Source organism: Equus przewalskii, chromosome 1, assembly GCF_037783145.1.
Source record: "Equus przewalskii isolate Varuska chromosome 1, EquPr2, whole genome shotgun sequence".
In the NCBI taxonomy this organism is placed as follows: domain Eukaryota; kingdom Metazoa; phylum Chordata; class Mammalia; order Perissodactyla; family Equidae; genus Equus; species Equus przewalskii.
Genome location: NC_091831.1, coordinates 15262871 through 15276696, shown reverse-complemented (window position 1 = coordinate 15276696; position 13826 = coordinate 15262871). Strand labels below are relative to the sequence as shown.

At 38.1% G+C, this 13826-nt stretch overlaps 1 protein-coding gene across 7 annotated transcripts in view; it reads right to left on the bottom strand.

Moving 5' to 3' along the window:
- SHTN1 (shootin 1) overlaps window positions 1–13826 on the bottom strand; it is a 98277-nt gene that overhangs the window by 3657 nt on the left and 80794 nt on the right. For 3 of the 7 annotated variants that reach the window (XR_011532660.1, XR_011532680.1, XR_011532663.1), the window contains 2 exons: window positions 13473–13665; window positions 13083–13236 (listed from right to left, as the gene is read on the bottom strand). The exons of 1 other annotated variant lie outside the window; for it this stretch is intronic. Coding sequence is in view for 2 of the 6 variants with exons in the window: in XM_008514524.2 (XP_008512746.1) it covers window positions 13473–13665 (193 nt within the window). In the remaining 4 variants the exon portion in view is untranslated. The remainder of the gene's footprint in view (window positions 1–13082; window positions 13237–13472; window positions 13666–13826) is intronic. 3 more of the 7 variants (XR_011532677.1, XM_008514524.2, XM_070592884.1) reach the window with 1 other exon arrangement.

Sequence of the window (13826 nt, the reverse complement as noted above, 5' to 3'; positions counted from 1 at the left end):
TGATATAAGGGATTTATTATATGAATTAGGCCCCAGGAAGTGGAGAGAGCTAGTTGGGCAGTCTGTGTACAAGAAGTCTGTTGCCTCTGCATCTCATGCCAGGCCTGAAGACAGCCGTTCTGGCAAGTAAAAAGAAAGATGGGGAAAAGAGGCAAGAGACTAAAGACAAACCAAAGCTGTCTCTGTCTTTCACAATCTCCAATCCTGATAATGCAAATGACCTGCAGGATAAACTGGAGCCCTTCCACATGGAACTGCACATACACTTGGCCTTGGATTTGGAGAAGCGGGAGGAGGAGACAGAGGGAACTGGAGACTCTGGGGGCCAGCTGCTGCCACATGCCAACTAGGTGACTACATGTGTGAACTGAAACAATACCTCTTCTACTCGGACCTTCAGAGTGTTAAAAAAAAAAAAAACAACTATGTCACTTCTGCCTTCTAAACCTCATACAAATTGCTCATGTCCAATGCTTACCTGGAAACAAATGGGCAAGGGAATTCTAGGAAATGAAATTCCAGCCTAGCTAAGTTGTTACACTCAAAGCCACAACAAAGTCTGCAGGTCAAATCACCAGTCTGGCTCCACCTTGGGTTTGAGCCCACTGTCTGTTATGTAAGCCGGCCAATCTACTCTAAACATGCAAAGGAAGTATTCATCTCATTCTAGGTGAGCAACTTCCATCCACTCATACTAGCCTCCATCTCTTCTGTAGAACCACCATGGATGTGTTTCATGCCTAGGTGTATCTGCGGGTGAAGGAGTGGTGAACACATCCTACAAAAGCTTTCTGCATCAGCTGGAGGCTGACAACTTCCAGGAAGTGCTCTCAGGGCTCCACAACAGCAACAGATGGATGTTGATTGAACTGAAAAACTCAGAAACCTTGTACTTTCAGGCTGCAATGGCCTGAAATTGTCTCAGTCCAAAGAATTGTTCTTCTTTCCTGAAGTAAACTTCTCAGCTGCAGATTAATCTATTATTACGTCACCTGTAGGCTACAATTTGAGAACTCTTTTGTTGATTGTCACTGAACGTGGCACAGTGGGCAATTTCTCTGCATCTGTGCATTCAGAGTCAGAGAAACTTGTTTCTCAAGGATAATGGCCACTGACTTGGAATCCATTGGGTTAAGGCTAAAAGGGACTAAGGCAATCATCCCGTCCAACTGGTCCTTTTACAGATGGAGAGAATGAGGTTTGGAGACGGGGAAGAGCCTGGCGTAAAGTCACACAGCTAAGCAGTGGCAGAGCCAGAACAAGGATCAGAAGCTGCTGTCTCCTGTTTCTGCTTTGTCCACAGCACCACACTGTTTACCAAAGGCACCTCCTCCTGGAAACATGATAATGATGACGCAGGCTAACTTTGGCATGTTTACTCATTTCTTTCTTTCTGAATCCCTGTTTTCAGCTGCATCTTTCAGATCTGTAAATATAAAATTTGTCTCTTCAACCTATTCCTTGATTTTTTTTTCCTTTGTGATTTGTAGTGCCTCCTGATTTGACAACATTAGGTCCATTCCTGCTTCCCACAGGGAGCTGCCCAGGGCTCCTTCTGGAATGAGAGGCCTTTCTCCGAGGCCTCTAGCTTCATCCCCATCTTATGGAAAGAGCCAGAAAGCCCGATCAGTGATGGTGCCAAGAAACCAGGCTCTTGCTGAGGCAGCCATAGTGGCAGGTTCTAGAAGGTAATCTGAAGCTTCTCCCCCAGGATAAAAATACCAAGTGCTCAAATGCAACAATCCAATAGGATCTGCAGTATACTATTCTTCTGTTCAACTTTCCTACTTTAATTCTCCATCTAAGAGCAATGATCACAAATAAGGAATTAAAATTCAGTACTCATGAAAAGTAATGGAGAGCTTCTGTATGCTCCAAAGTCTCTAGGTAAAACTTAAATTTTATAAGTGATATAAAGTAAGACCAAAATCATGGGATGTTCAGGCTGAAAGGGATCACTGACATGAACTAATTCAACCTTTTTATTTGTCAGATGAAGACACCAAAGAAAAGCGAGTTAAATGATTTGTCCAAGGGCATACAACCTATCAACAATGGATTCAGGACTAAAATTGTGGAAACTTGATTTCTTGTCCAATATTTTTTCTTATCACAACATACTGGTAAGTCATTTATGATCCATTCAAATAGATATTTTCATGGGTCATTTTAGATCATTTGCTCAAGGGCTATTTCAAGACAAAAAGAGAAACTAAAAAGCAAAATAAAAGCTAGGAGACAATATACCAATCTATGCCACCCTACCAAGCCTGATGGCCAAATACAACTTGGGTACCCTTTTAGAAAGCAGCAACTTTCCGCAGCTGCAAGCCAGCCAGAACGTGGGGCTCGGGTGGTGGGGCCACTTGCTGGTAAAGGGAAAGACTTGACTTCAAACTGAACTGGTACCAGAAGAATCAGAACAATTGCAAACGGTATTGCTAAAGCTGAACTTTCTAAAGGGACTCAGTGATTTCCCAGACTGGGTTACAAGAGATGAAAGCGCAGCATTCTAATTTTTAAAAAGCACATCATTGTTTGCATTCAATGAAATTCCTTTCAAAATCAACTTTCCACATCCCAATTATATTCAACAACATTCTAGCTAACATTTCGGCTGCAATTCAAATTAACTAATGCCCAAAAGAGCCCTAATAGACGTGGTTCTGAGCTCAATTGAATACAATCAAAGCTCATGAAATGAAGGGGGAAATGCTTATTTCATGCAAATTCTGCATATCACTCAAGCTTAATTTTACTGATAATATAAAGGTGGGACATTTCGAACATTACAGTGAATGAAACTTTTAAGCGGTGAGAGTTATTTTATAAAATGCTACCTCTGAAAAGCTGATTGCCAAACAGTATAAAAATGGTTTGAGGAATAAATGCCAAGTTCATTTCTATTTCACTTCTGAGGTAACTATCTTTCAAATCGCAACAGCTGGACTATTTAACACAATCTGGTGAATCAAAGTATAGTTCTTCTCTGGTCTCCCAGTGGGACGTCTGCATTAGTCTGTGGCAGCCATCCAACAAATGACGTGCAGCCGGACGGTCTGAACTCTGTTTCTTTTACAATAAAAATGGATAAAGCTGCAATCATATTTACCACCTTCAAGGACAGAAAACGGAAAGATTTAAATTTGTCTTGATAAAGCAGTTTCCTGGAAAAACTCCAAAGAGGAAGTCAGTTTTCTATTTTCCCTTGTGTAAAAATAAGAAGCGTTACTTGTTCCCCAGCCCTTTATGCAGTTACTACAGCAGTCAACAGTAGTGGCGTTACAGCAGAGGAAGTTTTTATCGTTTCTCTCAGACACTCTCTTTTTCAGGAAATTTTAATACACTTGTCCAAAATTTCCCACAATAAAGTTTCCAATATAAGGTGAAACTTTACATATTATTACCAATTCTAATACTTTAAAATATAATGAAGGTAGAAAAAAAGCTCATTTCTTTTGGCTTTGTGTTGTTTTTAAAACTCCATTTTGGCTCAAAGAATAAATTAGTTTATCAGTTTGGGTCTGCTTCTATTTGAGGGAAAAACAGATGTAATTTTAAATTATGAAAAATAACAATGTTAAGACAACAATACCACCATGGCTGAAAATCTGACATCAGCTTCTAGATGCTGCTTTGCCCTCAAGATTCACAAGAATTCCTTTTTAACAGAAGTAACAATGGCTGGGCAAAGACCCCTGTGTCCATATTTAGCCGTACTTTAGTGGAGTAGCTGCATGGGTTACCTCCCAGATCACGGTGCGTGTTATGAAGCATTGTCCCAAGTGTTTTACTCCTCCAGCGTAAGCTGGACTGTGGACATTTACAGATTCCGAGATACACTGGCCCAGGGGAGCTCAGGAAACTGGACCATTCTCGCCAAGCAAAATCAACACTGATAAAACATCAACTAAGATTGATTTGAGCTCAGGAAACTGGACCATTCTCGCCAAGCAAAATCAACACTGATAAAACATCAACTAAGATTGATTTGAGCTCAGGCAAAGATTCTGAAAAATGTGTGATTCTCTTTTTGGCTACTTCTTAAGCTTTTTATAATTTTGCACAACTTTAAGTCACTATGGAAAATCCATTCAGATCTCAACTAATAAAAGCCAATGTTATTTAAAAGAAATGTTTTAAGAGATATAAAGTCTTCCACAAAATTCACCATATAAAACACTGGCTTCTCAAGAAAGCTGTCATGCACAAAATGCTTGCATTTTCATTCGAAGTGTTCAGGATAATATTTTTTTGAATATTTACAATTTTTTCTTTAAATATACTATATTATATACTTTAAACTCTCTTTTAAGATGGGAAGTCACAAAGAATTCAGTGTGCTACTTTTCATATAGTTATATGACAAAGTATATTTCAGATGAAATGTGTTCATCAGGTTTCAGAAGTCAGGTCAATTTATCCTTAGATCTGAAATTGCATTTAAGTTTTAGTCGGCTACTTCTATTTGAATAAATTAAAAAACTCTCCTCTACTCACTATACACAAATAAAAGGAAACACAAATACCACAGAGACTATTGGAAGATGTTTGAAAAAAATTACAAAGCACAAAAAGCAACCTGGTTGTCTATGCAGAAATGATGTATTTTATGCTAAGTCTCTTAAAATCATAGGTGTTTGCAACTGGAGGCAAATGTTAGAAGGCAAGCAATTCTCTGAGAGAAATGAGAATTACTCAGCAGAGTTTTAACAGTCATTTTGAGATTTACTCAACAGAACTTTAACACTAGGTGTAACACAGCCTCAACAATTAATCTGGAAGAAGCTGCTGTCTGTACAGCAACTCAGAACACTTGTAAGAATAATGACCAGCGGATGGTTCGGGCAGTCGGCAGGATACCTCCTTAGGGGGAGGGAAAAGGGACTAAGTGAAGGGATCTCAACTTCCAGAACATCCAGTTGTTCTGCTAATTTTGTTGTTGAAACTTAATTGTCCATGTAGAGGCACACATGGAGAACCTTTGTAGGAGCGCTTTGCCGAGCAGAGCTGTTTCCTGCAGTGTCAGCACACAATTCAGCAGTACTAAGATTACAGTTGAGCGCAGAGCAAATCCTTTAATTGTCTAAGAGCATCAGATTAAGCAGTAACTTCCATGCAGTTCATTCTGCTGGTTAGTAGTCTCTTCTCAGAAACAAATGTTTACTAAGTACAGGAAGGTGCCCTCCATTCTCTCCTCCACACCACGCACACAAGCACGCGCGTGCACACATACACAAAAGCAGAGAAAGGAGGAGTGGAGGAGATGAGGAAATGGTGGAGGTAAGAATAACAGGAGGGAAACCCACCTTTCCACCATGGAGACTAAAGGAACTTCTCTATTTTCCATTTGAACAAAATGTTGGCCCAAACCTCTCTTAAGGAATAGTTGTATGGCCAACCAAATTAATTGCCAGCTGAGATATTTGAGAGAATAATTTTATGCTAAGTTTCCCTAAGAGTTAAGAACCTCAATTTCTATTTGGTAACATATTTCAAAAGCTCAGATTCTCCAGCTCCAATCCAAAAAAGCAGTACTTTTCAATTTCATTTTTGTTCATTAGTTTCACTTTGGAAATAATGAAATAAAACTGGAGACCAGTTAGAGGTCAAACAATGATAAAATCAATCTTTTAATTCAAAACGTGAAAGGCAATTCGATTTTTTTCTTTCATAGAAATGTTTCACTGATCACACTAACCAAGAGACATCAAAAATTTATCTTTTATCAACTATGCTTTGGTATTCAGTTAACGGCTCAAACAAGATGAACTCTTACAAAAATAAATCTGTGTGGGGCCAAAAGTCACATGTATTTAGAGACACCACAGATCTAGAAATTAAATGCAAATTAAAATAAAAACGGTTTCATTGAAAGGAACATTTTTCTATTGAAACTGAAGTCCTGTAATTGCTACATGGATTTTTGTTTTTAAAATTCTTCTAGGGCACAGTGTGACCCGTTTTGACCTCCCAAACAAAAAAAGCAAGCTAGCTGCTTGTCTGGTGGTTAAAAAGGAAATTTCAAAGAGCTTGATAAAGCTTACAGTTTTGGGGAGATCTGAGGTTCAAGAGAAGCATGAGGAATTAGAGAAGTGTTAACTGGAAGGGTCTCTGCTAACTATGGCTTAAAAGCATCTTTAGCATGACCAAGAGATGAGGACACGGCTAGGAAATTGCTGCAAATCACACCAATTACAATGGAATCGGAGTTCACTGTCAAATGGGTTCTCCCCTCTGAAGCAAGGCTTTATAGAAGTAACTGGATGAAATAAAAAAAATCATCTTTGAGGTTGACCGCCTTGTTTCGTTGTAAAATGTCAGAAGGATATTTACTTTCCTGAAAGTAATTAATAGAAAAAGTGAACATAGATGAATAAAGCTCAGTACAGACGAGTAGGGCCATTTCTAGATGAAACTGTTCAGAGATGAAAAAGCAAGATGGCACAAACACAAGATCCTCTTGGGCCTCTGCCTGATTGTGATGCAGAACTCTTTTAAAGATCTGCTCCTCCCTTTCTCCATAACGAAAGCTCATTTGTGCTGCCTCTCTTTATAATAGAGATATCCTAAAACACAATGACCAATAGACACCTAAGCACAAACTCAAAGGAGCTAACTGCTAAGTTACCAAAGATAGAGCTCTCTCAAAGAGGTACAGCATAAAGTGAATACAACAATCAAATTTATTGGAAGCTGTAGAATGTATGTTTTTGAAACAACTAGATTCACAGATTATCATAGTATCATTTAGTAAAGCATCTTTCTAATCCAATGATCAGAGTTAGATATTTTCAAGGTAACTGACTTCTGGGAATAAACTTCTTCAGCATGTTTGAAATGTCAATGAATAAATGTAAAAGAAACTTATATCAAAGACTAAAGTAGCTTAGGCTGGTATTCTGATATGGTAATTTCTAAAGTTTATTTATGAAGCATGCCCCTTTATTGGACATTTGACACAAAAAACATTAAAACAATTTCTTTCCAACTAATCTTTAAGTCTTTTTGCTAATTCAGATTGGCTCTCCTTTTCAGAATTCTTTATTTTAGTGGGTAACATTTCCTTCCCTTGGCAAGAGAGATTTTGTTTTGTCCTTTTTTTTCCTGAGGAAGATTGTCCCTGAGCTAACATCTGTGCCCATCTTCCTCTATTTTGTATGTAGGATGCCTCCACAGCATGGCTTGATGAGCGATGTGTAGGTCAGCACCTAGGATCAGAACCTGTGAACTCTGGGCCACTGGAGCACAGTGCACGAAGTTAACCATTACCCCACTGGGCTGGCACCAGCAAGAGAGATTTTAATTGCTTATATTAGCCTTAAGACGAGGAGCGGAAAAGGAGGGGATGATATTACCTATGACCATGTGTATGCAGTGTCAGAGGAGCAGCACGTGTGTATCATAGGTCTAATGGAGCAATTTCACTGCAGAACTGTTGCTTCCTATAGAAGAAACCTATGGTCACTTTCTTCCCTCCCACTCCTCAAGCTCTTAATGTACTCAGTGCAATATGCTGTAGTTCAAAAAGCATGGGTGTTGGAGATAGAATGAAAAAGGTTCAAATGAAATCTGACCCAACTATCGATTAAGAACAGAATTTGGGGCAATTTGTTTCCCTCACTGAGCCTCAATTTTCTCATCTGTAGAATGGAGATAATGTCCAATCTCTCTACTTGGAAGAATTAAAATAACACATGAAATTATCTGGCTTAATAAATATTAGTGAAATATAGTAGTAACAACAAAACGTCATGGAAGCAAATTCCAAGATCCTGAACCTCCAAGCTGGAAATTGGTTTCATTATCCATAGCCTCCATCATATCATCATATACATACTGTATAATCAACATACACATACTGCTTACAGCAATTTAAGCACATATCCTCTTGGATGGATATTATAATATGGATATATCTTAACATATATTGATGAAGAATAATAGAAAATATTACCTAAAAGAAGAGGAAGAACACATACAATGGAAGGTTTTACCTCCAAAATGTGTTCCCTCTTTACTTTACCTGTATCAATCAAGAACATTAGGCTTCTGCGTTCTGTCAATAATAAAGCTAACATGTTTCAGGGACCTCACACTGGATTAAAATGGAAGACAATCTTACCCATAACTAGGCATACTGTGTTTTCTTACTGTCAACTTACGTTTGTTTATAAAATATTCATTTCTTAGTTACCCACTAATCAATACCGCGGAATGTGTAAATGTGGAAGGAGTCAACCTTACTGGAGTAAAAGAAGAAAGGTCAGGCACCGACCACCTTTGACTTGACTTTACTACACGGTACTTTTCTCTGTACATGTGATTGGGAGGCATGTCAAGTGTCTGTGTCACATTTAAAAAAAATACATCTACAATAGTGCCAAACTCATGGCTATTTCCAAAAATTGAATCCGATTTCAAAAGCCAAAGTCATTTGGAAACATGTTAAATGATTAAAATGGGCCATATCATTTTTTGACCAAAATAAATACTGACATTAATTCTCTTCTAGGACCAGCGGAGTGGCTCTAAAGCACTCTTCTCACCCACTTTCTCCACCCCAAAATAAACAGACAGCAAAGACTGCCCAATTTATTTCCTCTGCAATCAGGTCTCTCTCATCCCAATAGGTCTAACAGCATTTGGAGCAATAATGACAGGGTTCGAATGAGTATCCTGACCCCTAAGGGTACTACTCTGAAGGATAACTATCACTTTGGTTAGAACTTGTAAGTTCTGATCATGTAGCTTAAAAATTAATTATTTTACATTTCTAGGTTTGTGTGTGTTTTACTGTAAATCTATATTGAGAGACATGTTATAGGTAGAAAATACGTGCCTAACTCTTGTTCCTTATCCTGTGAACATCTTTACCAAGCAACCATATTTGTGAGGAACCCCATATTGGGGTTCTAGAGCTGACAGGGACTCTGGAGAGTGTCTAATCTGCTTGCCTCAATTTTAGATAAGAAAAAACATAACAAAAAGAAAACAAAATAGAGAGGTCACATGACTTTCCCAAGGAAACCTGGCCCAGCCAATAACCCAGGTGTCCTTGATTATCCAGTAATGGCCCAGCATTATAATTTTGACATAAGGTAGAAAACGAATTTATTGAAATACTTTTCATATATTATCTAATTTACATGACAATGCTACAAGGTAGGTGTTACTACCCACATTTTACACATGAGGAAACAGAGTCAGATTAAATAACTTGCTCAAAGTCATAAAAGATAGTAAAGGCCAAACCAAAGATCTGAACCCTAGTCTGACTGCAGGCTCCAGTTCTGGAAATAACCTGGTGTTACCTGCCACCCTGTGCACAGATGAAAGGCACTGTCTTACAAACCATCGCATTGTGTTTCCTTGTTACTCCTCTCTAGTCTACAGGTTTTTATTGGTGAAAATACTAATCACTCGTTTTTCTGACCCCGCACAACACAGCCTGTTTCCAGGTACTGTAGATGTCTGAAAGTAATAACATAGTTATCTTTTAAAAATTCTATAATTTGAAATTTTCCCTATTTTATATTGACCGTCCCATTCATTGATTAGCTTGAATCAATGAGTTTTACTATACTTTAACATTGTCAGATTAATCCAGATCAACAGGAAAGAGCGTGAAAGCAAAAATCAGGTTTATATTGTTCATTTGCTTGGTCAGTTCTTTACCCCTCACAGCCTAAAGGGAGACTATGAGCAGAATTCCTGTCTGAATTATAACTAAATGGAATTAATGAAATTTAACTTCTCAGATTTAAGATATTATTACTAGATAGTATATATGTATTAGAAATAATTAACAGGACACAAATATTTCTAAAACTATTATTAAAATAGAAATAATTAGGCTTCTCCAAGTCCCAATTATCTTTTTCTTCTTTTTTCTTCAAAAAACACCTTGCTTTGCTTAGGCTGGTGACAAGAATGTTAATTTTAATTAATCCTTGTAATTAAGTATTAAAAGTGTCTCTTTCCTTCTCAGAAGTCCTTAGGAGACAAATCTGTCTATCTCTGGCTCTATAATTTACCAGACAGGAGTTACTCAATTATTTCGAACACATACACAGGTTGATTTTAAGAACTGATTAAGAGAAGGAAAAACTCTCCAGGAATAGTTTAAAGTTATTTAATGTTCCGGTTAAGTGAAGATCCCATGCAGAAAACATCTTTGTTTCTACCCTTACATTTAAAACCTTTTTTAGTAGGTTAGCAAACTTTCCTGTCAACCTGAGGCCAATCAAGTGAGCATAGCAGAAACTTTCTTTTACACCTGGATGTTCTCTTGTCTCTGTTAACTTTATCTCATGTAGGTACAAGATGCCGAAGATATGCGACATTGAGCTGAATGTAAATTACTGGGCACTTAAAAATGTTTAAAAGACCAAACAACAAACAAAACTCTCTACCATTTAGCTTGTGTATGTGTGTGACTGTTGAATAATGAATAGTTGAGTATTCTAATTATCTGATATTCTGTTTTACTGATACTAAAAATATACTCATTTATTCAACACGTATTCACTGAGAGCCTACCATAAGGCAGGAATTGTTCCAGATGTTTGAGATGCACCAGTGAACAAAATAGAAAAAAAAAATCCCTACCCTCATGGAGCTTATATTCTAGCAGGGGAAGAGAGAAAATAAGCAGTAAATATCATAAAGTACATAGTATGTTAGAAGATAACTGCTATGGGGAAAAATGGAGTAGGGTAAGGGGGAATCAGAGTTTAGGAGAAGACGAGTTACAATTTTAAAAGAGGTGGTCAGGGTAAGGCTCACTGAAAAGATGACATTTGAGCAAAGGAATGATGGAGGTGAGAAAGTCAGTCATGTAGCTACTGGGGGAAGGGCGTACTAGGCAGAGAGGACGGCAAAAGCAAAGGGCTAGGGTGGAACCATACCTGGTCAGAGAGGCCAAAGTGAAGGGAGGAAGAGAGGGTAGGAGGGTAGGAGTGATAGGGACAGATGTGTGAGGGTGTGTGTGAGAGTGTTCATGTGAGTATGTGTGTGCACATGTATAAGAACATATGGGGGGCCAGCCCGGTGGCGCAGGGGTTAAGTGCGCAAGTTCGGTGGCCCAGGGTTCATTCGTTCAGATCCCGGGTGCAGACATGGCACAGCTTGGCAAGCCATGCTGTGGTAGGCGTCCCACGTATAAAGCAGAGGAAGATGGGCATGGATTTTAGCTCAGGGGCAGTCTTCCTCAGCAAAACGAGGAGGATTGGCAGCAGATGTTAGCTCAGGGCTAATCTTCCTCAAAAAAAAGAACGCATGCATCAGAGGCTACTGTCATTGAGATCCTCCCTTGACCTTGAGTCCCTGTCAAGAGCCACTCACCTTAAATGCTAAGGTGGTGTCACCACAGATCAAAATAAAGGTGCAATTACTAGAGTGCAAAGACAAGTTTTAAAAAGCAAAGGAAACATTTCACTTTTGAATTACTGATCTGACTTCAAAGTGCTTTGACAATTCAGGTCTATGAGGCAAGACAATGTAGTTGCCTCCACTTTATGGTTAGTATAACAGAGTGAACTTATGAGTCAAAGCCAGCCTGAAACAGCCCTGAAAATAACCATTCTCATTCCTGGCAGCCAGACCAGTTTCAGGGAATTCTGACAAATCACATGAGTTTTTTACTTTTAAAGCTTACATGTAACTACATTAAGTTAAACTTCTTTTACTCATTAAAAAGCTAGGTCTGAACATAAATGAATGAAGTGTGGCTGTCTGGGAAGTGAATAATTACCAGGTACAAACACAAAACACTCAGATTCATTTGGATGGACTAATTGACTTAAGAAACAGACTTTTCAGAAAGGTACTTTTCTTTGCTAAATGACTGTCAATATGAAAATACATGGCATTAGTTATTTCAGCTAAAGAATGTCAAGAACTGAATAATCAAGCATTAGGTTACAAAGTTTAAAAGTTAATACAGCAGCACAGAGTATTTGTATTAGTGCTTTAAGTAGATAAATTAAATTGAAACGTGTCTCTTAAGCAGTCATTGAACAAGCAAGATGAGAAATAAATTCAGCTCCACATAGGCCTTTATGGCATCTAACAACTGTGTCTGTCAACACATGGATCCTTTTCACTGTCAATTCAACACACATTTTGCAGACCTTGGGCCTGCAATTATTTCATTTCCTTTCTCGGAAATGTAATTTCCACTTACTTTTGGAGAATAAAAGGCAGACAAAAGGAGGAAGGAGTTGCAGTATTTTCTGATTAAGATTATCTGTGTAAAATGGTAAAGGAAAAAAATCTATACACACACACTGAAGCATTTCTCAGAAACTAACTTGTCTCAGCCAAATTGCTTTTGTGTCTGGATATTGGTTCAAATGTAGCCAGACTGCTGATGTCAAATTAGGTGTTAAACAAATTTAATAGGAAAGATGAAGAATGAATATAGATCATCTTTCCGTTAGAACTGTTCAAATGACTCTAGTCAAAAGAAAAGAAATACACGACTGCAGGAGAAAATGTGCTTTTCAACACAATGAAATTAGATAAAACTGTAAATCAGCAAAGAAGGCCACTCATTCCAAAAGAGAAAGAAAAAGTTAATAGTACCAAGGAGAGAAAGCAAGAGTGGAAGAAAACACCAGTTGGCAAAAATAGATCTAAATTGAATTTCAACTTCATTTGTCCAGGCTTCACCTTTTAAACTAAGACAGGTAGAGCTACAAAAAAGGGTTCTTTCTCTCCCGATAGAACAGGAAATCAGAGGTTTAATTAACCGTGATTATAATATTCGGCTGATCTGATTTGTCTCAACTCTTCCTTTTCTTTAAGTGACAAACCAGCTGACATCCCGGCAAGACAACTAAAGCAAAACTAGACTAATTTCAAAAAGAGCTTGCCATTGTTATAAAACAAATTGATCCTCCACCAGATCTGTCTGAAACACATTCAGTAGCAGGATTAACTCTTTGACAATCAAAGTGCCACTTTCAAGCAAGTCTACGTAGATAACATTTTACATCATATCATTTCATTCTCGGGATAGAGCAATATTAAGGCACAGCTTTAACTCAGGACCAGAAAATAAGACTGTAAAAACGTACCCTTCAAAGTATGTTTGAAGACCTAGTATCTTCTGAAAGATCTAGTATCTTCTTCGGCTGCTCATGAACCATTAAGAGGGATGATCTAAGCATTTAATCTTGAAAGAATGATTAAGTGTCTTCTGATGCTGAGTAATTATCATCCACGTCAATTCTTTGTGTAGAAGAAGAACCAGATTACCAAACCAGTTCACATATATCTGCTTTGGATCAGAATAAGATCTCTAAGCTAGGAGCCTACACTCAGAAGCTGGCTCATCAAATCAAGGAAGAAAAGTATTTATGCTAACCAAATCAAAATTTCTCTAAAGAGAATAAAGCAAAGTAGCACACAAGTTAGTCATCACAGATTCTTCTACACACTACTTAGTAAAGAGCATCATTACTTACAGAAATGTAACCTTGGAACTTGTGCATCCTTCCAATTTACACGCCCCTTCACCTGGCTCAGGTGTTGGGGGAGACGGGCTGTTGAATTCTGCCTCCAGAGTTTTCTTGTTCAAGGCTGTTTTTGTTACACTGGATACAGAACCCAACACTGGCATGGATTTGGACTCTGAGGTGGCTAAAATCCCGGTTGGACCTTAAAACCAAACACATACCTCAAGTTTAATAATTCTGTGCGATGCTTATTAATATGGTACTGAAAAACAGATTAGCTGAAAATCCCTCAGGAAGTGAAAAGGCCAAGTTTTGTTAAAATTTCAAGAGCATGCTGAAAAACGTTCTTCTCACAAATCTGCT